The sequence below is a fragment of the Oryx dammah genome, unplaced genomic scaffold, assembly GCF_014754425.2.
Source record: "Oryx dammah isolate SB20612 unplaced genomic scaffold, SCBI_Odam_1.1 HiC_scaffold_23, whole genome shotgun sequence".
Classification (NCBI taxonomy): domain Eukaryota; kingdom Metazoa; phylum Chordata; class Mammalia; order Artiodactyla; family Bovidae; genus Oryx; species Oryx dammah.
Window position 1 is genome coordinate 71,479,566 of NW_024070207.1, and position 22,202 is coordinate 71,501,767.

At 46.2% G+C, this 22,202-nt stretch overlaps 1 protein-coding gene across 1 annotated transcript; it reads right to left on the bottom strand.

The window, feature by feature from the left end:
- Positions 1–742: 742 nt before the first annotated feature.
- NHSL2 (NHS like 2) lies at positions 743–22,015 on the bottom strand. Its single transcript, XM_040265699.1, has 7 exons — positions 21,879–22,015; positions 18,902–19,029; positions 18,400–18,595; positions 16,470–16,601; positions 12,786–15,113; positions 10,915–11,047; positions 743–10,056 (listed from the first exon to the last, which is right to left on the bottom strand). Exons 2-7 carry the CDS (start codon positions 18,902–18,904, stop codon positions 9,732–9,734), a joined length of 3,117 nt encoding a protein of 1,038 aa, XP_040121633.1. The 5' UTR covers positions 18,905–19,029; positions 21,879–22,015; the 3' UTR covers positions 743–9,731.
- Between the last annotated feature and the right edge of the window lie 187 nt (positions 22,016–22,202).

The window sequence follows — 22,202 nt, forward strand, 5'->3', positions numbered from 1 at the left end:
GAGTAGCCCTGGCCCTTCTCTCTTCCCCTGTAAACTTTCTAGGTTGTTTCCAGCTCTGCAGTGTCTTTTTGGAAGATCAGTCCAGTGGTATCAGGGGAGGTGAGCTAGCACGGGGACTGGGAAGACAAGAAGGTTGGTTGCAAGGGCCTCACCCTTAGAGGCCTGGGCCAACTGGGACGAGAACAAAGTTTTGGATGGGACTTGACCCATGAATATAGCTGTCACCACTAGTATGGTGGGACCATTCCCTTCTTGAGGGAGGAGGTAATCTGAGTCACATCTGGTCTGCGTTTTTCGCTCCCAGTCCTGACTCACTCTAATCTGCCCCTGCCGGGTGGCTTCATTGAGCCAAAGAACAAAGAGGGAGTGCGTGCCCCCGAGCACAGTTGCTATGGCAACCTCCTCCCCTTAGGAGCCTGGTGACTGCTGCCCACTTCAGCAGAGCTGTGTTTGTCTGAGTCCCCTTGTTGCTTCCAGGACTAGTTGAATGAGAATCCCTGAGACAAAGTCCTCAAGCATGGATTCCCTGCCCATATAACGTAGATTCACAGATGGATGGGTTATGTTTCTGTAAGATACTGTGCTGCATATCTGTTTTGGGCTCTCGGGGGTCTGTGAGAATCAAAGCTCATGTTTGTGGGCCCCATACTTGTGTTGTTGGGAAAAGGTACTCACAAACTAGGCTTAGTATCTGGATAAACGAATCATTGCTACAATGAGAACCAGAGGATGAAACAGAAAATGATTTTAACAGAAAAAATTTATTTTAAGAAGACACAAACAGCTCTAGCTATATAAAGAATACAGTTCAATTGCTGGTAGCAAGCCAGTAAGGAATGCTTTTTTTTTTTAAGGAAAAAAGAAAAAGAAAGAAAGACAAACAAGACCCTTTGTAATATCACCCCACAGAGGGCCCCCTTCCATTCTGTGTTGTAATTCCAAAAAGACTGGGATGACACTCTTCTCCTAGTTTATGTTGCTTCTTGAAATTTCAATCCAGGGATACATTCTCATCCCTGGGGGAATTGCCTCATCACTGTCTTTCAGTTTAGGATATTGGTCTGCAAGTTCCTATCTCCCTTATTTTTCTAGAGCGCATCACACCCACTCAGTAAGCACTGAATGGTAAGCACGAACTTAACAAAAGTCCTCCTGACTGCAGAGTACAACTAGCCAATCCTCCTTCATCATTTTGTTTTTGGCAAGTGTGCTACTTTTGCTGCTTTAGAGTCCAGGGTACAAGCCTGGTTCCCTCAAGGCTGGAAATCCTAATCAAAATGCAGAAAGGAATTGTTTCATGAATGTTTTTAAATAGGGAAATCCTAAAGTTACTAGTGTCTCTGATCTTTTAAAAATGTGGATTTCAGTAAGTGGGTAAATCCCTGGGCTCAAATGACAGAAAGCAAACTAAAGGTCCCCAGAAACAAAGTTCTTAGATTTAAAAAATCTTGCAGCCTGAGAAATATGTCTAAGTGACAGAATTCATATGGGATTAAAGTCCTAGCTCTCTGTATGTTGGCTGTCCAAAACTGCCCCAGAGGAGTATCTTCAAATGGCTTCCTGGGAGAAGTGAGCATAAGCCAGCGGAAAGAAGGTTTCAAAAGACAAAAAAAGGGAAATGTCTCCGGAGCCCCTACTATCCCCTACTCCTTGACCAGCCCCATCAGACCTGGAACTGTACCAGAGAACTGATGAGAGAACTGGACAGTGTGTGTGTGTGTGTGCCTGTAAGATACACTAGCAAATGGGACCTTCACAGTCCAGGTGGAGAAACCATGTTGTTCTCACACACAGGCACATAACTTGTTATTCACTGGTATCCTCCAATATTTATACGAGCAAATGTGAAAATGTGAAACTGAGCTTTACACTCCCAAGCAGCATGAGAGGTAGAGACAGGAGTGAGATGAAGAGAGATGTGGAGGAGCTTTAAGGAATCCTTTTAGAGGTTCAGAAAACAGGAGGTGGCAGTGTGCTGAATGCCTGCTGGCTGTGGTGCTGCATGGGGCATCCCAAGGAGCCTATTCCTGGGGCTGGGGGTCAGGGATACAGGCGGTTTAGGCAGGGGAAAACTGTGGACATAGAACACCTTCCGTACCTCACTGGTTTCATTGCTGGGGCTGAGTCTAGAACAACTCCAAATCACATTAAAATGGGCACATGGACATTTCAGATTTTAAAACCAGCCACTGGAACCAAGAAAGCTGGTGATTTTCCTAGGAAACTGTAGACGGAACTGGAATCTCATGGCCCGGGCCACCAGCCCTTCTAGAGATGGCCCTGAACATGTGATGGAAGTACTGGGCAGAGTGGGACTGATGACCGGGGCCAGGGGTCCCTGATCACAGTTTGGAATGAATGAAATAAGAAAACTCAGAAAACCATTCTTTCCTGCCAGCTTAACCCACACTCGAGGAAGCAGAGGCACATTAGATAACTAATACAGGAGATCTGGAGAAAAGAATGAGGGTTCTACACTGAGGTAGTCAGAGAGAGAGAGGGGCAGAGACAGACTGGGAGAGTCTAGGAAGGGCATCTGTCAGAGAGTACTGGTTGGCGTGTGCAACGCCTTTCCAGCCACCTCTGTGCAGCTGAGTCTGACACTGTGGTACGTGGAAGGGCAGCGTGCACATCACCCGGCACACAACCCGGTCATCACGTGGGTCACAGAAGTGCCCGACCTGGGGGGTCAGGACGCTATGACAATTTCAGTCTGCAGCTTTGTACCGCCCAAGAGCTAAGAAGAGTATTTACATTTTTAAAGTGTTGTAAAGCAAGCAAACAAACACTAACAAAGAAGACTATACTACAGAGACCATCTGTTCTTGCCCACAAAGCCTGAAAGAGTTACTATCTGGACCTTTATAGTAACAGTTTGTCAAACCTTGGTCTAGATGAAGAGGAAAATCCCACCAATCTCTGAGTATTCCTGAAAAGGGAAACCAGAGCAGGTTCAGGAGAAGGACCGGAACAATGGGATAACTGAAAACACCACTCCATCTGATGAGTACTGCCTGCAACTCCACTAAACCACACTAGTGAGGTACACATGAACTTTGGAAGGAAGCCTGAGAATAGCTAAAGAGAGAGTCATAATAAGGAACATTAGGCAAAGCATGTTCTGGAAAACAAACAGCATGCAGAGCTCAGTACTGATGAGAAAATTCAGTTATTGTTTGATAAAATTGAGATAGAGTTTGAGCCCAGGGATTGATAAAATATCAAGAAGTTTCTAGAACACAAGTAAGTATCTCATGAGCATCTAACAGTCTGAAACTATCTTGTAAAGTTTAATAAGGGAAGAATAAAGTAGATTCTAGGAAAGTCTATATTGGTTTGCCCTACTTTAAATAAACACCAGTTACAAAAGTTCACACTGAAAAAGAAAATAGAGGCATGAGGGATATGGACAAGACCATTTTTCATTTTTCAAAAAAAGTCACCAGAAGATGCCCTTCTGTAAGAAGCTTCTCTCTTAAAACATGGAATTTGATCTACAAAAATTCAGTTTTTCAAATAACTCTTAAAGAAAACATCCACTATAAAGAGTAGAGCATATATATTTAATTTGGAGGGAAATGAATGTTTCTATACTGAAAATCAGATTTGTCTTTGGATTCATGAACATTTTCCTTAAAGCATATGTATTATTCACTGACATACCTGGGAAATTCATGTGTCATAATAGTAGAAGCCAGCTGTGGGTCTTCCATAAATGCAGTGATTTGGATGAAAAAACACTGGGCCCAGAGGCAGGAGAACTGGGATTGAGGCTGGGCCCTGCCACTGCATGACCTTGAGTAAGTTATTTAACTTTCTGGGCCTCAGTTTCCTCATCTGTAAGAGGAGAGGTTGGTCCCTTTCAGCACTAACATTCCATGACTACAGATAAATATAGAAATAAGATCAATACAACAATCTAAAAATAAGAAATAATCCCCAAAGTAAGCTCTGGAGTCAGTAGAAAAAAGTAGCAATGAAATATAATAAAAAGAATTAAATTTTAACTACTAGCCAGAGTAAATATATCTCATTTAAAAATTAATGAAAAGATTTGTAATTTACAATTGATTAGGAGAGGTAAGAACATACATGTTGCTATTTCTTCACCATCATACATATGGAGGAGGAGATGAGTGTCTGGTGACTTGTACAATGAGCACAATGCTGCGTTTGCATGCAGAACATTTTGTAAAATTGGACATTAAAAAGAGCTCAACACCACATAAGGAATAAAGAAAAAGTAGTTAACTAGTTGCTGCAGTTCAGATTTTTTTGCAGATTTGTTGATACCAAATTCCACAAATATGCAAAATCTTAAAAATCAAATCTACTTCTATAAGAACCTCCCTAGAGAATAGCCACCACAGGGAAGATAGACATTTAAGGGTTGGCAGTATCAAACAAATGTAACACCTTTTCTTTTTCCTATTTGTGGATTAAAAAATTGTTTTTAAACCAAAAACAGGCCAGATGTGCTGGCTAAGTCAAATCAAAAGTTTCTGCAGGTTGAGCAAGTAGTTGATTTAATATGATAATTACTTAACACCAAATAAACATATTATCTGACGAACATGATAACATAAGTCACATGGCCGGAGATTGATCACGTAATGTAATGACAGCAGAAAAGATAGGAAAGGCTAGAATCATTTGGAGTCGTGGCTATAGTGACTCAGGAGCTTGAAGTAACAGCACTAGCGCGCGCGCACACACACACACACACACACACACACACACACACAGACACACACTATTCGGATACTGCTGCTGCTGGTCCTGGGACCATGCTTTGAGAACCACTGGCCTAGATTTTGGGCTTTACTGAACAGAAGTAGATACCTATTTCACATAACTCATTACTTATGCAAATTTTTTTGCTAAACTTATTAAAAGTGCCTCAAATGTGTGCCTATGACCATTTCCTACTATATTCCTCTACAAAATGTTTCAGATTATTAAAAAATTTATTTCGTATCCTCGTTAAAATCCTTATCATTTTTGCCGCCCTTTCACAAAGTTAGCTCTTTGCATCTCTTTCTCACTCTCATCATTTTAAATCCGTAATAGTTAGTCACTTATAGCTGAAATACACACAAAGGCTTTGGAGGGACCATACTCTGGAATAGATCTGGTCTCATTCTCACACCAAGAGGAAGTGGTAGCACAAAAAACAGGTAAGGGTTGGGGCCGAGGCTGCGTGCAGTAAAGCTGCACCTTGAAGAAGTTTAATAATCACCACTGATACCAGATGGCTGACACTGATCTGGCACTTACTGGACAGTTTCACCTTTCATAAACAAGACACATTTTCACAAACTCTTTAAATCCTTGTGTTTTTTACTCAAATGATAAGTAGTACTGATTGCATTTGTGTAAAAATGTTAAGGTACAACAAGAATTACCTAGGCCTTCTAAGTGTCTTGAGTAGCCATTTCTGAGACTCCCTTGGTAGAAACCATACTGAACAGCACTGAGAATCAGGAGAATTTAATTGACCATCAGAAATTTACTCAGATAGTTCCAGGAGATTAAGGTATTTTCTATATCTAGGAATGAGTTATCAGTGAATTTGACCTTTCCATGGTGAAAAATATACTTCTGTAACTGACAGATGCCTAAAATTCTACAAGTAGAACATCATTCCTTTGGCTTAAGGCTTTTTCCCTGTTAAAATGCAAGTGACCCTCCAAAGAGGTTTCAATAAGCCTTATAATCTCAAAGTAAAGGAATTTCTTCCTTTCCTGAGAGCATGCTTTCCTTAGCAAGGAGGAGGACAAATGAGGCATTCAGGAGAGTTTTTACCAAGAAGCAAGGTCTGAGGGGAATGGAGCAGAAAGAGGAGACAGAGGATGCCAATGACAGACCTCCAACTCATTCACTGTTTTGCTGCAGGGCTGTCTCTGTCAGTATTCATACTGAAATGAGTGCTAACTTGCCGCTTGGAGCAGGTTACTTAGAAATCAGCCACGTTTTCTGATAATATTGAAGAGTCTTTGATGTATAGGCATACAAAGGTTTAGAACCATGGAAAAATTGATGGCAATGAAACATTTGGTGCAACAACAGATAGGGAGTTACCCTCCCCCTTCAAATCAGAAGAACCGTACATGTCCATAGGAAGAAGTTAAATTGATATTACTTTACAGAGTGCAAATTGCAAGGCCGGGATTAGGGTAAGGCACTTACATGGCCCTGAGAGTGGGTGCCTCCTTAAATTCTGCACCCCAGGTGCCTCACTCACCCCACTCTAGCCCTGGCCCTGGCAAATCATATTAAAATGAAGGCTGGCCATTGCGTTACATACTTGGTGATAATCGAAGGCTGCACTGGAGGAACAGAGCACTGACTATGAACTTGTCCTTTTAGGGAATAGTTTGTTGATGAGGAAGAGGGTAGGTGCATGGACAGATCTGCTCAAACTGCTGGGTCTTGTGGGATCACAATCTGACCTGTGTCACTGGAGAATTAAAATGGGTCTTTGGTGACACTTGTGTTATAAGAGCCTTGCAGACTCTCCTCTGTCTTTGTACATTCAAGGTAATGTTTCCAGATCAACTGGTTGATTTGTGGTCAGTAAGCTAGCATGAGCTTTTTTGCTTCCTATGATCTTGCCTCTTTAAAAGGTGAGCTGTTGGCTAGGGATGTAGTTCACAGGAATACGTACTGAGGGACATGTTGGGGCCAGGTGGGAGGCCCAGGTGAGAGACTGAGGCAGGCAAAGGACAAGAGACAGCAGCAAAGATTCCTGTTGTGCTGAAAATGACTTGTTTTCCACCCTCAACCTTTGAACCACAAACACATAATGAATACTCACCAAGGGCAAAGTGCTCTTAGCTATCGATTAGCCTCCTCCCCTGGGGATGACTCCCTCTACTTCTGACTAGACAGGAGTCAGTCCAGCGGAGAACCCTGCTGCTATTAGTTGGAATCAGAGGAAACAAAGGGACAGAAACAACTTGAATTGGAAGTTGATTTCCTGGGGCTAACTTCATTTCATCTGAATCCCTTCTGTATTCCACCTTCAAAAATTATTATTTTTATTCACACTAGTAATAGTGGCAACAGTGGGTTTTCTGAAAGTCTGACTGGAAGGGGCTTTCTGCCTCTCTTCTCATCTTGGCAGAGTAGGTGCAGAAGGCAGCAAACACTACGGCTTGTGCCTGGGTGGGAGACAGAGTTGGTGTTATGATAAACAAGGGGAAGCAAAATGTTGAGTGCTAGGACTAAGAGAGCTGTCTGGTATAATGTTCATCAAAGATTGATAGAAATTCTATAGTTTGGTTGTTTGTTTAAGACTAGGTCCACCTGTTGCAATATTAAATGATTATTACCAGTCCTCAGTGTTACCTCTGACCACGCCATCTCTGCCCCGAATCCTTTTCTGCTAATGGGAACAACACTGGATATTGGAGGGCCATAGTGAAGATGTATAAGACTTTCTAGAAATTGCAGGCATGCAGAATATTGCAGAGGAAAGCAAGACTTAGGGTAATTGAAAAATGTCAAGATGTCTGGGTATTCAGCTTTAGAATCTTTGGGGAAAACCACCAGAGGCGGCAAAATGAGGGGAGAGACAAAAGTTGCAAACAAGAAGCTTCCAAAAGGTCAGCAGAAGTAACAAGTCTTATATGACGAGAGTCTCATACTCTGTTTTATAGCTCATAATGGTTCAAGAGTAGAGGGCCCCGGCAGTCTTTCACTTTTGTTAGGCAAAAGAACGAACACTCCATTTCCCCACAGAGGAAAATGTTTCTGTCCTTTGAAATTCTGAGTCGAGGGCAGACAAGTGTGGTATTTGTATATAAATTAAGGCTAGGAATGAATCTTCTTTTACTTTAGGCAAAACCTCTGAAATCTAGTCAGGGCCTTTGCACCAACTAGTTGGAATGCTTTCAAAAGCAACTGAGCTTTTGGTAACTGTCTATTATTTGAAGTAGCTTCTGTCTAAATCAGGGGGAGGTGCTGATGGCAAGGGAGTGGATGGGCCTGGTCTGTACTCAGAAGTCTAGGGTTCAAAACTGTACCAACCAAGGGCCCAGGCCTAGGCCTTCTGTGCGAAAGGCCCAAGTCCCATCAGCGCTTAGTGTGGTCTTCCAGCTGCTCTGTCCGCTGTGTGGGCAGCTGGGCTAAAGGGTCTGCTTCTTATTGAGACCTATCAAAATCAAGATCTGCTTGTCTCTGGGGGGATGTTTCCATATCCTCCAAGAGGTTGACCAATGAATCTGTTGGGTCGGGGGTGAAGGAGGAAGAGGTCAGGATACCCTCTTTGTGAATTTCATTTGACTCTTTTTTCCCTCTTGGGAATGGTGGACAATTAATTTTCTATTACTGGTCAGCTAGTTTTCTTTGTTCAAAGCTGTCTATTTTTCCCCTCAACCTCTCAGAAACCAGACATATGAAAATCAAATGAATCATGGCTCTTGCTTTGCTTACAAAATTGAACTGACAAGAATAGTTAGTGTCTATAAGCTTTGGCAGAGGGTGGGGGGAAGGGGTCACAATGATTGTTCTGGTGCTCTGTCAGCATCCCATTTAACAAAGTTCTTACTTTCTCCCCTAGCATGGTTAATTGAAAATTGGTCAAACAGCAGAACCTAAATGGCAAAAAGTAGCCCTTTTTGGGGGGTTATGGACCACAGTAACTTGCAAGGCTGCCTTTCAGATTTTCGCTCTATCCTTTTAGTGTGTATGTTCTCAGCTTGGGAACAGAGGAAGATCTCCTTCAAACAAAATAAAACCAACCACAACCTGAACTGAATGGTGGTGGGCAAGTTACACTTACTTCTCTCCTCCTTGAGCCTCTGAGGATGCTCTTCCTTCAGCTAATGACTTCCTGTAATGAATGCTATATGCAAATGAAACCAGAGTTCTTCGAATGCAGCATGAGCTGGGCACAGACACTAGCTATCGTTGGTGGCAGACACTTGAAGGATCTCAAAACGCATGTGTGAGTTACCTTGGGTAGATGTGAGTGAACAAATGGCTGCCTTGTTTGTTGACTGAGATTGGTTCATCCAAAGCAAGCCAGTTCTGACCTTTTCTAGCAGAGGAGTGAGGAGGGGGAGGTCTATATGTTTACTGAAACTCATCACCCTGATCTCCGTGTAGACAATCAAACTGAAAAAGGCATGAAGTTCAGGACAGAGTCACATTCATATTTTGCACTACAAAAGCCATCCAATCAACCCCATGCCGAAATAAGCACACACCTGCAAACCTCTCATGGGAGAGAGTTATACTGTGGTTGAAGAGGCATTAGAGTCCTTCTGTTTCTCCATACAAGGTCATCAGGGCCTTGATGAGAAAGTGAATAATCAGCACTGGCACCCTATATCCCCTGGGATTGGCAGCCCTCAAACTGCTCTCTCACTGTGCCCCTCAGTGACAGGAGCCAGGGATGGAGCAGCCTGGTGATTGATTGAAAACATGGCACATGTGCCCTTGCATCTGAGAATTTCTTCTAAGTGCATACCACTGGGGGAAATAAGGAGAAAATCTGTACTCAGTAACGGCAAGATTTTAAGTATGAAAATGTAAAATGTCTGAAGATGATTAAAGTGCCTGATAAATTTAGTTCTAGATGTGACCTCTCTCCTGCTGTCCAGAGTGTAAGTTAACGTCAAAGAAATGCAGGCTTTTTTGTTATGTTCTTTTTCAAAACCTTCTTTTCCTCTTCCCCCCTCTCTACTAAAGTTTAGTAACTAAACCTTGTTTGCTGAACACAGGGCTTAGATACTGGGGTTATCAGGGGTTTTGTAGTCTTTTGAAAATTGTGCAATAATTCGCCGAGCCAGTGGGTTAGTGGTCTTCAGCAGTTCGGCTGCTGAGGGGCGGGACCTTGGAGTTGCCTTGCTTCCCTTCTTCTGTAGCAAGGCCTTGAAATCATCATTTCTGCCAGCATCTAGGTTGGCACTGCCGCTTGACCCTGCAGAGGCAGCCAACTCACTGACTGGAGACTCAGGTGGGTTCCTTACTGGTGAGTGGGAGCTTGGTCTGCTGCTGCCAGCAAAGGTCTCACCAGGTTCCTTCCAGCCAAGCAGCTTTCTTTTGGACCTAAATAAGAGAAAGTGTGCTTTCAGTGAATTCATGTGCAAACATTTCCTAATGCTTCATATAGTGTCACAAGTGTCAGTGACATGATCTGGGAACTTCCATGCAACAGCTTTGCGAGCAGTTGTACCTACCAGCTTTCTCTCTCTCTGCTGAGTCCTCAGAGTTCCTCGTCTGGTCCCCTGTCCCTATACTCCTTTCAATGCCCACATCTGGAGTCACTGGGCCTGTGCCTGCAGGCTCAGTCCTGCCCAGGTTCTGGGACCAAGGAAGAATTTAAGGAGTCAAGGCTAGTGACTCTGAATCAAGATGGCCCGGGAGCTGATCCTGTTCTGAACTTGTGCTCCAACTCCAATAACTGGGCTCTTTCCAGTTTCCTCACTATTGAATCCCTACTTTGTGCCCCAGTCCAATAACTGGGTCCCCATGTGGTCATTCTTTGCCTATAACTGGGTCCCCGTGTGGTCATCCTTTGGCTAAGTTTCTGCTTTGATGCTCAGCCTGGTGACCCACTTCACTTTTTGATTTTTTTGTTTTTGGTACAGGAATTCTATGAAGGGTTAAATGTCTCTGGCTGTAGGCAGAGCTGTGAGAGCAGATGGAGCCACAATAGGCCATGTGGTTGCTAAGAGACGAGGGGCCTCTCATTCCGCACCTGGTCCTCCCTTCCCTGCCTGCCCCTCCTCCACTTCACCCGAAGATGTCAGTGAATCAAAGATGTGAGGCCCTGGACTGTGTTCACATACGTGGACATCTGAACTTAGTCTCCAGTTTCCAATCTAATGCTTAGAGGTAGCAGTTTTTCTTCTGGTATAAGGAGGGAAGGCAATTATAATGGGAATTAAAGAAATTGGTCCAGACCTGTGGATCACAGTAAATAAATCTTCAGTTGTACGTGAAGCCACAAACACATCATCATCATCTTCTGCAATCCACTCGGCTGTTTTATCACTGATTACACTTTTTTCTTCAGTGCTTGGTTCCATTGAACTCCCTAGGCATAAAAACCAGAAAGAATTACTTTGACCACAAACAATCATTAGGACAAAGCACATTCTCAGATGTATTTCATCTGATGTTCAGAGCAACTCTGGGAGGGAAGCAGGGCAAAAACTTGTTGTCTCCATTCTGCAGAGAACAAGATGTTCCCAAGGTTAGTGATTTGGCCTGCACAATGTGGACGGAGTGATGAAGACCAGCCTGGCTCCCTGTTTTCTCATGCCTTTTCCATTACAACAATGCTTAGGTTGCCTGAGCATTCTCTTGTTTTAAATGTATCATTTTTAAAACTCAAGGCGTTGAGAACAATCTAAAGCAATGACTCAACCAGTGGGTGGAAGTGGGACCTATCTGAATCTCAGAGGGAGCCTGTGAAGTTGAGGAAGCAGATTCTAAAATTACCTGTGGCTTTGACTTGTTTGCTTGTTTTAGTTACAATGATTTAACTTATGTTGAAAATCCAAATCAGCTTAAGGAAGGCCATAAGATTTTGATGTTTGTGTTAAGGGTTTCAGAAAGGATGAGAAACACAGATGAGCCTGGAGGACATTATGTTAAATGAAATAGCCAGTCATCAAAAGACAAATACTATATAATTCCACTTATATGTGGTCCCTATAGGAGTCAAATTCATAGAGACAGAAAGTAGAAGAGTGGCTGCCAGGGGCTGGGGGGAGAGGATGATGGGGAGTTATTGTTGTGGGTACTGACTTCAATTTTGCAAGATGTAGAGAGTTCTGGAGATGGATGGTGGTGATGGTTGCACAACACTATACATGTGCTTAACACCTACTGAACTGTGCACTTAAAAATGGTTGCATGCATGCTAAGTTGCTTCAGTCATGTCCAACTGTTTGCAACCCTATGGACTAGAGCACACCAGGCTCCTCTGTCCATGGAATTCTCCAGGCAAGAATACTGGGAGTGGCTTGCCATTTCCACCTCCAGGGGATCTTACTGATCCAGTCATTGAACGCATATCTCTTATGTCTCCTGCATTGGCAGGCAGGTTCTTTACCATTAGTGCCACCTGGGAAGCCCTCAAAATGGTTAAGATGGTAAATTTTACATTATATGTATTTTACCACAGTTAAAGCAAAAAGAGACAAGGAAAAAAAAAACTGAAAGGATATGAAATATCATCTAGCTTGGTCTTATGGTTCCAGGCGGAGATAGGCTCAAACCATCCAAGAAAGTGAGCCCCCTTTCCTCTAGAAAACACTGAGAAGCTGCTGGTGGTAATATATTACACTGCTTGAAGCCCGCCAGTCTGCCATGGCACTTGAACTCAGACTGGGAGGGTACTTAGTCCCATGCATGAAACGAAATTTAGTGGAAGCTGGTGAAAAGTGCTGTCTAGTGAGATGGAAAGACGGTTCCTAGGGCAGGAGATGCCTGCCTGAGGAGGAAGATGGGTTCCTAAGGTCTTAGGGTGCTGAGACCTAGTTTGATTTCATTGGCTCACCACTGGGGGTTCCAGTGTAGACTATTTCATACTGTCCCACACTCCACTGATTGCTGTGGAGATCTGCCCAACCCCCGGATCAGTCCTGACCCCAAGGGCAGTGAGACCAATTTAGAGTAACTCAAACCTCAAGAGGTGTCCACTCTTGATTTGGTTGCCCTGGGATCAGGCTCATTATCTGGGGGCATTTGCTTCTGCCTCTGGCACTCCATCCTCACTCTTGTCTCTTCTGGGATTGAAAGGAAAAGCCCACAGACATTTTACTAACCTGGAGGACTTGCTTCCCTTTCACTGTTGGACTGTGGCATTGAAGTCATCCTTGTACCAGCAGATGGCAGGTGGTCATCAGTTGGGAGACACTTGGCATCTTCCTCCAGGGTGATGATGGGGCTGAGGGGCAGTCTTGGTTCAGTCACACAGGCCTCCGCTTGAGCCGTGGGTGAAGTGAGAGGCAGGTACAGCACGCTGGGCTTTTTTGGTACCGGAGGTGGAATCTTGCCTTTCTTTTTCTCAGCTTCTTCTTGGCTCTGGAGGCTAATTCTTTCAGGCAGGGCTCTCCCCTTAGGGCCCTCATCCTCCATACTTCCCTGGGGAGGTTGCTGTGTTCCTGAGAAGAAAGCACCAGAGGAACTGGAAAAAGGCATGAAAACAAGAGATGAGGGTGCTGTGGACTCCCCCGGGCTTCTGCTCTCAGGGAAGCTGGAGGACTTTGATTTCCGCACCACTGTGTAGATATCTTGAGGGAGTGGCCTTATGTGCTGAATTGAGCTCTTAGGAGTCATAGCCAAGGTAGGCGAAGTTAGTGGGTACTCTTCGGGGACAGATGGTGGCTTGTGGACTAAGCTTGGAGGCCTTCGGGCCAGAGGGGGCTTCTCGGCTATGGGAGGTTTCATCTTCCTCTCTGGCAAGGTGAAGACTTCAGCTCCTGACTCCTCAGCATAGTCAGGGCTCTCAATGTCATCTTCCAGCTCAGACCTACTGACTGACCTCAGGCGAACAGAACGTAAGTCAGACTGAGTAACCATGGGCATGATTGGCTGGTTGGGGCTAGTTTTCTGGGCCAGCTTGGCCCCCAAATTTGTATCTGAATGATGCTGGCTCACCTTGTTTTTGCTTCGGATTGAGATACTCATCCCAGACAGATCCAGGTTGGTTGAAGAGGTCAGTGGTAGGTCAAACGATAGCCGTGACTTGGACATTTTCTCCATTGGTGATGTTGGGGGTAGTGATGACTTCCTCTCAGGTACCACTGGCCGCACCCGGACACTGCTGCTTGGAGGGGGCAAGTGGCCCAGGGTCAAGGACATGGAGACAGTGGGTGTTGGTGTCTCTGACTGGCTGGAGTATCCACTGGAGGGTGACATCAGCCCAGCAGGCCTCCCTGGAGAGGATACCTCCCTGGCCTCCACCTCGATGGAAAGTTGAGAAGGCGTCGTGGCTCTGGAAGTGGAAGGGGAGGCAAGAGACTCTGAGCTGCCCTGAACTTGGGTGCACTCAATGACTGTGGTGCCAGTGGCAGTGCTGGAGCTGGACAAGGATTGGTAGGTGTCACCAGACTTCCAGTCAGTAAGATACCAGTGATGGGCGAATTGTGTACCTTCTGGGTCTTTGAAGGTTGGCACAGCTGGGTGACCCTGAGTATCTGGGTGGGATGAGTGATGTCCTTGGTGTTCCAAGGAGAGACAAAGGCTCCTGGGCCTCTGGTCCTTGGGTAGTACTGACCCACCTTCCGGCAAGAGGACTGGTTCATCTTTGACCAGTGAGACACTGCGAGTCGGAGGGGAAGGCTTCTTCTTGGCCTTTTTGAGTGAGATGCTCTTGGACCTCTGCCTTCTGTGATGGGCCTCCTGTTGGGCACTGAGGGAGGCAATGTTGTCAGCACTGTTACTGCCCTCAGAACTCGTACTGGCATAAGGTAGGGCACAGGCTTCACTGGCCTTCTGCTCCTCCTCATAGTCCACATCCATGGTACCTGTATCTGTGGGTACAGACAGTGACCGCTCCCGGAACCTGCTGGCCCCACCTGGGCCTGTCTCCAGCCTTGAGGTACCACTGGTCAGAAGGCCAATCTTGAAGGGTCGTTCTGATACTTGGCTTCGTTGAGTAGGATGCTGAGAGTAGCCAGCAGGCCCACTGCACCCTGCTGGGATATCACGAGTGACAAAGAGGGTAGCAGCCTCCTTAGGAACAAGAGGTGGCAGTGTGTGCAGAGAGACCCAAGAATTCCCAGAGGAAGGATTTTTTCCATTTTCATTGACTTGACTGCTCTGAGCAGTGGCACTTGGAGTCACATAGGTAAAAGCATCTCCCTTCCAGGAAGCAGAGAATGTCGATTCTGTTGGTCCATTGCAAGAACCAGGAATGCTGTACACCATCCCCATGCTCTCCATTCCAGGGGGTTTTGTGGCACCCCATGCCTGGAGAGGTTCTTCTGAATGACTAGAAGGATTTCTTAGTACTGGTGAGGTGAGATTTGGGAACCGAGCTTCCTGACCAAGTGCAACTCTTCCATGAACACTTTCTGGAACTGAATGGCTGGGCCTGATGTCTGAGGTGGTAGAGCGGGCCACACTGCCTGCTGGGCTGCTGCTGTGACCTGGAGGAGGTAAACATAGAATGTTAGTGGTGTGGTTAGGGATCCCCCAGCAGCAGCTGTCACCAAAGAGACGGAATCACCGATTTTTCATCAAGAAGCATTTGCCAATAGCTTGGTCAGAATTCCTTGGTTCTTCCTTTCCATAGTTGAGGATGCTGGGGAAGTTGAGTCCTTACCCATCACCACACAGTGAGTCACAGGGTGCCCTTGAATTGTCCAGAGGGCTGCCAAAGACTTTCCAGCTTTTTAAAATATATATATATATATATATTAAATTGAAGGATGATTGCTTTACAACATTGGTTTGATTTTTGCCATACATCAACATGAATCAGCCATAGGAGGGAGGTTCAAGACGGAGGGGACATATGTACATCTCTGACTTTCCAGCTTTGAATATGCCTTTCAGAGCTGAAGTAGCATGTGGGACAGCCATGGTTTTTTCCCCCCAGGTTTTCACCCCAGGCTCAGGAAGCCACCACAGCCCTCAGCATTCACCTCCCCAGAGATGAGAGCAGAGGCTTTCAAACTGATAAAGGACAGCAGTGTGACCTTCAGTTCCAGCAGCACAGTGGGAGTATGCCACAGCTGAAAAGTTCAGTTTGGTTGCATTCTTGGCTTTTTAGATTGGCAACAGGAGAAAGTGAGGATAACTTACAATGTGAGGAAACCATTCAGATGTTGAAAACCCCCAAAGGTTTTCTCATATACATAACAATTATTACTGTTATGAGGATGACGATGAAGATGACCACTCTTATGATAATGTATAATAACTGCCACTGTTTGCTGAACACATACTATGTACCGGGCACATGGTAGGAAAATTACATACAATAACTCTAATCCTCACGACCACTCCATGGGTTGGAACCATCATCCCCATTCACAAATGAAGAAGCCGAGGCTCAAAGAGGTTAGGGAACTTGGCTAAGGCCTCACAGTTAGTAAGTGGAGAGGCCAGAATTTGTATTCACATTTCTCTGGTCTGTGCTCTTTGGATGGCATTCATTTAATGGCAGTAATGGTTTTATGAAGATGCTACTTTTAGTGATGATTTCCTTCTTTATCTGCCTAAAGTTGATATATATAGCTATAGTCTACTTATAATGGGAAACAATAACATAACAAATTTATTAGCCTGGAGATCTCCTGTCCATTTTCAGTTGCTGCCCTTTACAAAAGGCTTTTGGTTATCCTTAATTACTATTAATATATTGCCTTTTTCAAGATGTCCAAAGTCCCCCTCTCCCTCAATTACTCCTGTTCTCTGTCACAGCAATAACACTTGGGTTGCAGAAATGGTTAAGAGTGAGCAAGGGAAAAGGTTTGGGGGATCAGCTATGGTGGGGTCACCTTGGTCTCGCTGGGAATAGTTAGAGATTCCAATAATGGTCCTCCTCCGCCTCAGGGTGGACTTGGGGTTCACGGCTGTCTCTGTGTTAAACAACGAGTGTCGCAAACTTGCATGTTTATCAAACTGCTGCCCTGTAGCCAAAATAAAGACACTTGGGTGCATCCTGGTTTCTGTTCACAGTATGGTAGAAACTGGCCTGAGGTAGACAGAAGGGATGATGGCAGTAGCGATGAAAATGAATAGCATTCAGGCAGGTGACCCTTCTTCCCCATCCCTCCCATCTAGGCCCTGGGCACCCGCAGCTCCAAAGCATGCATGCTGAATTTCAGAGGTCCACCCTGGGGTCACCTGTGAGTCTTAGGTGGCGGAGAGCTGTGGTTTTCAATCCTGGTTTTATATCGAAATAAACTGGGTGGCTTTTCAAACTCTAACAACTGGACCCCATCGCAGAACACTTAACACTCTGGGAATACGGCCCAGGTAGAAGCATTTTCTTAGACTCCCCAGGTGATTGTTCAGATGTACAACCTGGGGTGAGAACCCCTGAAGTGGAGAGACAGGTTGAGACTAGATGTTGTTTGATTGCAATCTTTTCTCAGAGAATGCTTTAACTTGGGCCAATGAGTATCTCCAAGAAATTGCCCCATCCCGGCATCCAGGAAGCAGTCAGATAACCTGCCCTCCAGCCCCCTGATCAGGTTTGATCAAAGTTCACCCTGCGTGGTGACTGAGATCTACTTTTCTCAAAGCACCGGCTCAGTCTTTGCTTCTATGGAGTTGCTAGGGCAGGGACAGGGTGACGGCAGTGGAGTGAAGTTTGCTGCTTCCCACCACTGTCTCTCTTTCAGTGGCTGGCTAACCAAACCCTCCCCTCTCAGTCCCATGGACACATAGGTACCCACCTCTGCAGTAAGTGGCTCTGTGGACAAAACACAGGGCCAGCCTCACTGAGGGCAAGGTAGAAGTTCAAAAACAAAGTGCCCACCATCACTTTGTGAGCTTTTCCTCTCGGCCCTCACACTTCTGGGTATATCTCCTCAGGCTCTGAGCTGTTTCCTGCCTCTGATTTCCTGAGATGACACCAGTGGCATCGGATGACCTCATATCCAGGGAGTATCACCACCTGTGGCCAGAGCTGTCCTTATCATCTTCATCAACTTTTTCCAACACACCACAGGCCAATGCTGGCTCACAGGGTGCCTCTGGTCCCCTTGGGTTTAGGAGGTCTTGATCTCATCAAGTTGTTGGCCCTATCTCCTGAAATGGTTGACCTTTCTCCTCTTCCACTTATAGCTGGTGAAGTGTGGTGAATGAATTAATAATGGGCATGGCAGAGGGTTCCACATGTCCCCAGAGAAAAAGCCAGCTGAGCTGTGTACAGTATTTTTCCCATCTCAAGGTAGTACCGGGTTCCTCTTTGATCTCACACAATAGGAGGCAGCCCACCCCCACTAGGAGATGCAGTGTCGACTCAAAGTGCTGCAAGGCCCTTGTCTGTGCTCTGTGTCTGATCTTACTATTTACTATTTACCACCAGCACCCTGAACCCCACATGTCCCCTGAAACTCCTATCTGTGTGCTCAAAACCCAGCTTCTGGCACAAGTTTTCTTTCCCCAAACCAAACGTAACTCATACACTCTAAGTTTCCACAATGCTCCAAAGAGCACACAAATACATAAAGTTTTAGAATTTTCTGGTAAGAGAGTTTCCTTTGCCATCAAATGGTCTCAGTTAGTGTGGCAGGGCCAGTAGAAAGTGAAGAAAGAGCATGCCTCCATTCCCTGGTGAGATACACGACCTTGACAGTGCGGGGTGAGCCAGTAGCAAAGAAAGTCTTGCTCCCTCCCCCAGCACCCAGTGCATTTGGACAGGATGATCTATAGTTGGCATGGAGGGAAGCGAACAGAGGTGATGCTAAGCAACTCTACCGGAGACGTTGATGGGCACGATGTCAGAGTGTGTGGGACAAGACTGAAGCCACCGCTTCTCCTCTAGGATGGGCAGAGAAAAGGGGCTATTCCAGGCAGCTTGCTTGTCGGCTGTAGTAGGCAGGCTCAGGGAGGCCTCAGGGGCCCTCACACCCTGCATGGTAGTCTCATCCTTGCTCAGCTGCCATTTTGTGGGCTGTTGGGAAAGAAGGTGATGGGAAGGGTGTGCTTCCAACTGGAGATGAGCTGTGCCCACAGGATGGCTGTCTAGGCAGGGTGGTCAGAGGCTTCATCTGGGAGGCAGGAAAGCATGGATAGGCTGCCAGGCCAGATGCCTGCTGTGCAGGGCCCACCTCAGTGGGGCCTCGGGATGGCTCTGCTGGTGAGCAGAGGTAAGTAGCAGCTTCCAGTGGGTAATGAAAGTTGTTTCAGGTCCCCTGTCAAAGGGCGTGGGGCAAGCTCTGCATGCTGGCTCTCCCAGGTGGGGGAAGAGGCAACTCACCATCAGTACAAACTCTAGACGCCTGGCAGACTGGAGCCTTGGACTGGGGGTGGGCTCAGGGGCCTCATCAGCAGAGCGGAAGGTCTGCCCCAGAAGTCTGGCCTCCGAGTACTGTTCCTCATATTCTTCTGAAAAACAGCACAGTGGATACACACTCTAGGGAGCCACGGCCAAGCGCCGGGCTAGGGAAGGACCACAAGCTGGAGGCTCCTGCTCTAGCTGCCAGGTCTGACTCGCATTGTTTAAGTTAGTTCCCAGCGTCTGAGCCTCTGGATTCAGGAATGGAAAAATACCTACTTCCTACGAGGAGAAAAGAGTCAATGGATTTGAGTTGTGCTGGTTCAGGGACTAAGCCTTTGTCTCCATGGCCCCCATGGTAAGTGTTCAACTCAGGGAAGAAGCTCAGGATGCAGATGCCTTTGGCCACTCTTTGCTCCAAGGCCCTCTCTTTGAAGCCCTGCAGCTCTCTAGGTTTTTACGCAACCCTACCAGGGACATGACCTGTGTGAAGCACGAAGAAATATGCCTTGGAAAATCCAATGTAGAAGTTTCCCTTGGATGCCGAGAACTCTTACCTCAGCCTCTAAGGGCTTGGTTCCCTGCACCTTAGCCCCACTGTGGTGGGGGGCGATGTCAGTTCCAGTGGGGCTAAGGTGAAAGAGAGGGAAGGCAGAGGTAGTGGCAGAGGAGAAAGAGAAGTTTAGGACATTGTCAGGGAATAAGAAGGATGCAGAAGGTTTGAATGGGTTTTATTTAAGTGATGGATTCAGTGAATGAAGGAAGGAAGTGAGGCTAAAGAACCAACAGTCAGAGCTTGCACATTTGAACAGAGACTTGAAGAATCATAGAAACTTGGAGTCAGGAGGGGCCTCGAGGTTTCTTTGGTCCAATGTTTCTTTCTAGGCTCCCGTTTCCTCCTCAGCAGCCCTTCCAGGTGTTTCGTCAGCCTCCGCACACACCTGCCTGCAGAGAAGGGAAGCAGCCTTCCTCCCAAGGTGGCTCATTCCATCCAAGGACAGTTGGGGCTGGCAGGCATATGGAAAGTTCTTCCTTATCTTGAGGTGAAATCCACCTCCCCCTAGGTTTCCACCCACCTGTCCTCATTCTGCCCATGGCGGTAACACAGAGCACACTGACTCTTTCTGCATGGCAGCTCCTCTCATCAGAACACAAGGCTCACGGTGTCCCTTGGAATCTTGCTTCTCTAAGCTTGCCACTGCCCTGGCAGGGAGGTGGGGGTCATGGCTGTTGTCCAGTTGGGTGGCCACTCTGAAGTTTTCTATTCTCCATAAAAGTTAGCCTTTGTTGGTAATGCATAAATGACAGCTGGTAAGACCTCTTTTCGCTTTTAATGTTCATTCAACAAATGCCCTCTTGCAGATGCAGCCCTAAGCCAGGTGCTCCCAGAAACCTGAGAGTTCTAAGAGATGTGATCTTTTACATTGAGAAGCCCAGTCTGGTTAGGTGGACAAAATATATACCTGGGATTAGCAGAAGAATGAGTAAATGAACAAATGAGTAAGTGAAAGGAAAATCAGTTCAGAACTATACAAGTCCTTTTAAGCTAGATGGTACAAAGGGCCTTGTATGACTGCTTAGGGAGGAAATGATACAAAGTGAAGAACTAGCGTTAAAGGTCTTCTTGGAGTCAGCAAGCATAGAACTTGGAAGAAAGTCTAAGGATTGGAGTGAGAAAGAGGGAGGAAGGGCTTCTCTGCTTGGAAAAGAGCCTCGAGTGGGACAATGAGTGCCTGGAGGGTATAAGGAGCTTGTGACTAGCACTGGGGTTTTATTTGTACTTTTTTCTTGAGATCTAATTTACCTAAAGTACACAAATCTTCAGTGTGCAGTTCAGTGAATTCTGATATATGCATGCCCCTTGTAATCTCCATCCAGATATTTGCAGCACCCTGAGTTTCTCTCATAGCATTGAGTTTTAATCCTCTTGCCACTTACAGTGGATAAATCCCACTGGTCAATGTGTATGTTTTTCATATTGTAAGATCTATTAGGGACCACATTGTTTTTTCCTTTTACCTTAATTTTAACATTGTGTCTAGATCAGCCTGTGTTCCAAAGGACACCAATCAGGAGCTGATGTTGCATTTTATCAGTATCAGTTTACCCAGCTGCCAGATACTGTTGCTAATTGGTTTAGGAACACCCTATTTTTAGTTCTCACAAAATTCTGCCATGTGGGGAACTGGAATCCCCATTTTGAAGATGACTAACTAATCTGAAGCTCAGAGAGGTTGGGTGATATGCATAAAGTCACACAGCTAGTTAGATGTGGGATTCAAACCAGATTCTGGCTCTGTCTGATTTTAAAGTATGGGTTTTCTCACTCCACCTGGTGTGAGCAGTCTGACTGCTCAGGTGTTATGACTGGGCTGTTTCTCCGGTTGTGTGGACCCAGCTTTGTGTGCAAGGTGCTCATCAGTATACCTCAAAGACACTGAGTTGGGAATTGGGAATGAGATGAAGTCTGAGTGCTGTGTATTGGGCTTACTTGGTGAGGCAGGAGTGACCCAGGAAACACATGAACAAGGTTATTTCAAAAGCAGAGAGTGAAGCCCAGAGAGGGAGACCCTGTTGATGCTTCATTTGTCTCCAGGTGCCAGAATTCCAAAGGCTTGGGTGATGTGGCAAGAGAAGACCTGAGGGTATGTGGACCCACATTTTCTTTGTAAATGACTTGACTCATGGCTCTGTCTTGACCTCTGTCCCTTTTCCCCCAGAGACAAGTGAACTGAATAAAAGTAAGGGGGGAGCAAGGGGTGTAAACAGCCTTAAAATTAGGGTCTTTTAGAGTCAGTAGTTTAGAAGGTGAAAGAGAGCAAGTGTGTCTTTTGTTTTTTAATAGGTTTTCTACTATTCTCGCTTTTTCTCTCGCGGGTCCCTGTCCTTTCTTCGTCGCCTCCCTCTAGCCGCTGCTGGGCCCGTGGCCTCTGGCCGCAGCCCCCCTCCCTCTCAGTACCTTGCAACAGGCTCTGGAGATTGAGCTGCGCCTCGCGAAGCAGCTCCTCTACACTCGGGGGCCTGCCCGAGGAGAGGAACACGTTCACTGGCTGTCGCCATGACGACCTCGAGTGGGCAGTCGCTGTCGCATTTTCCCGACCCGAGTTAGCTGCAGCTAGGGAAGGAGAGAGGCAGTGAGAGGCGCCGCCGAGCGGGGGGGCGGGGGGGCTTGAGGGGGGCGGCACGCAGCGGCCAGTGGGCTCCCGCGGTTCCCTAAGACCCGCCCCTGCCGGGGGTGGGGGGCGGTGGCGCGGGCCGCGCTTAAAAGGCGGGGACGCGCCAG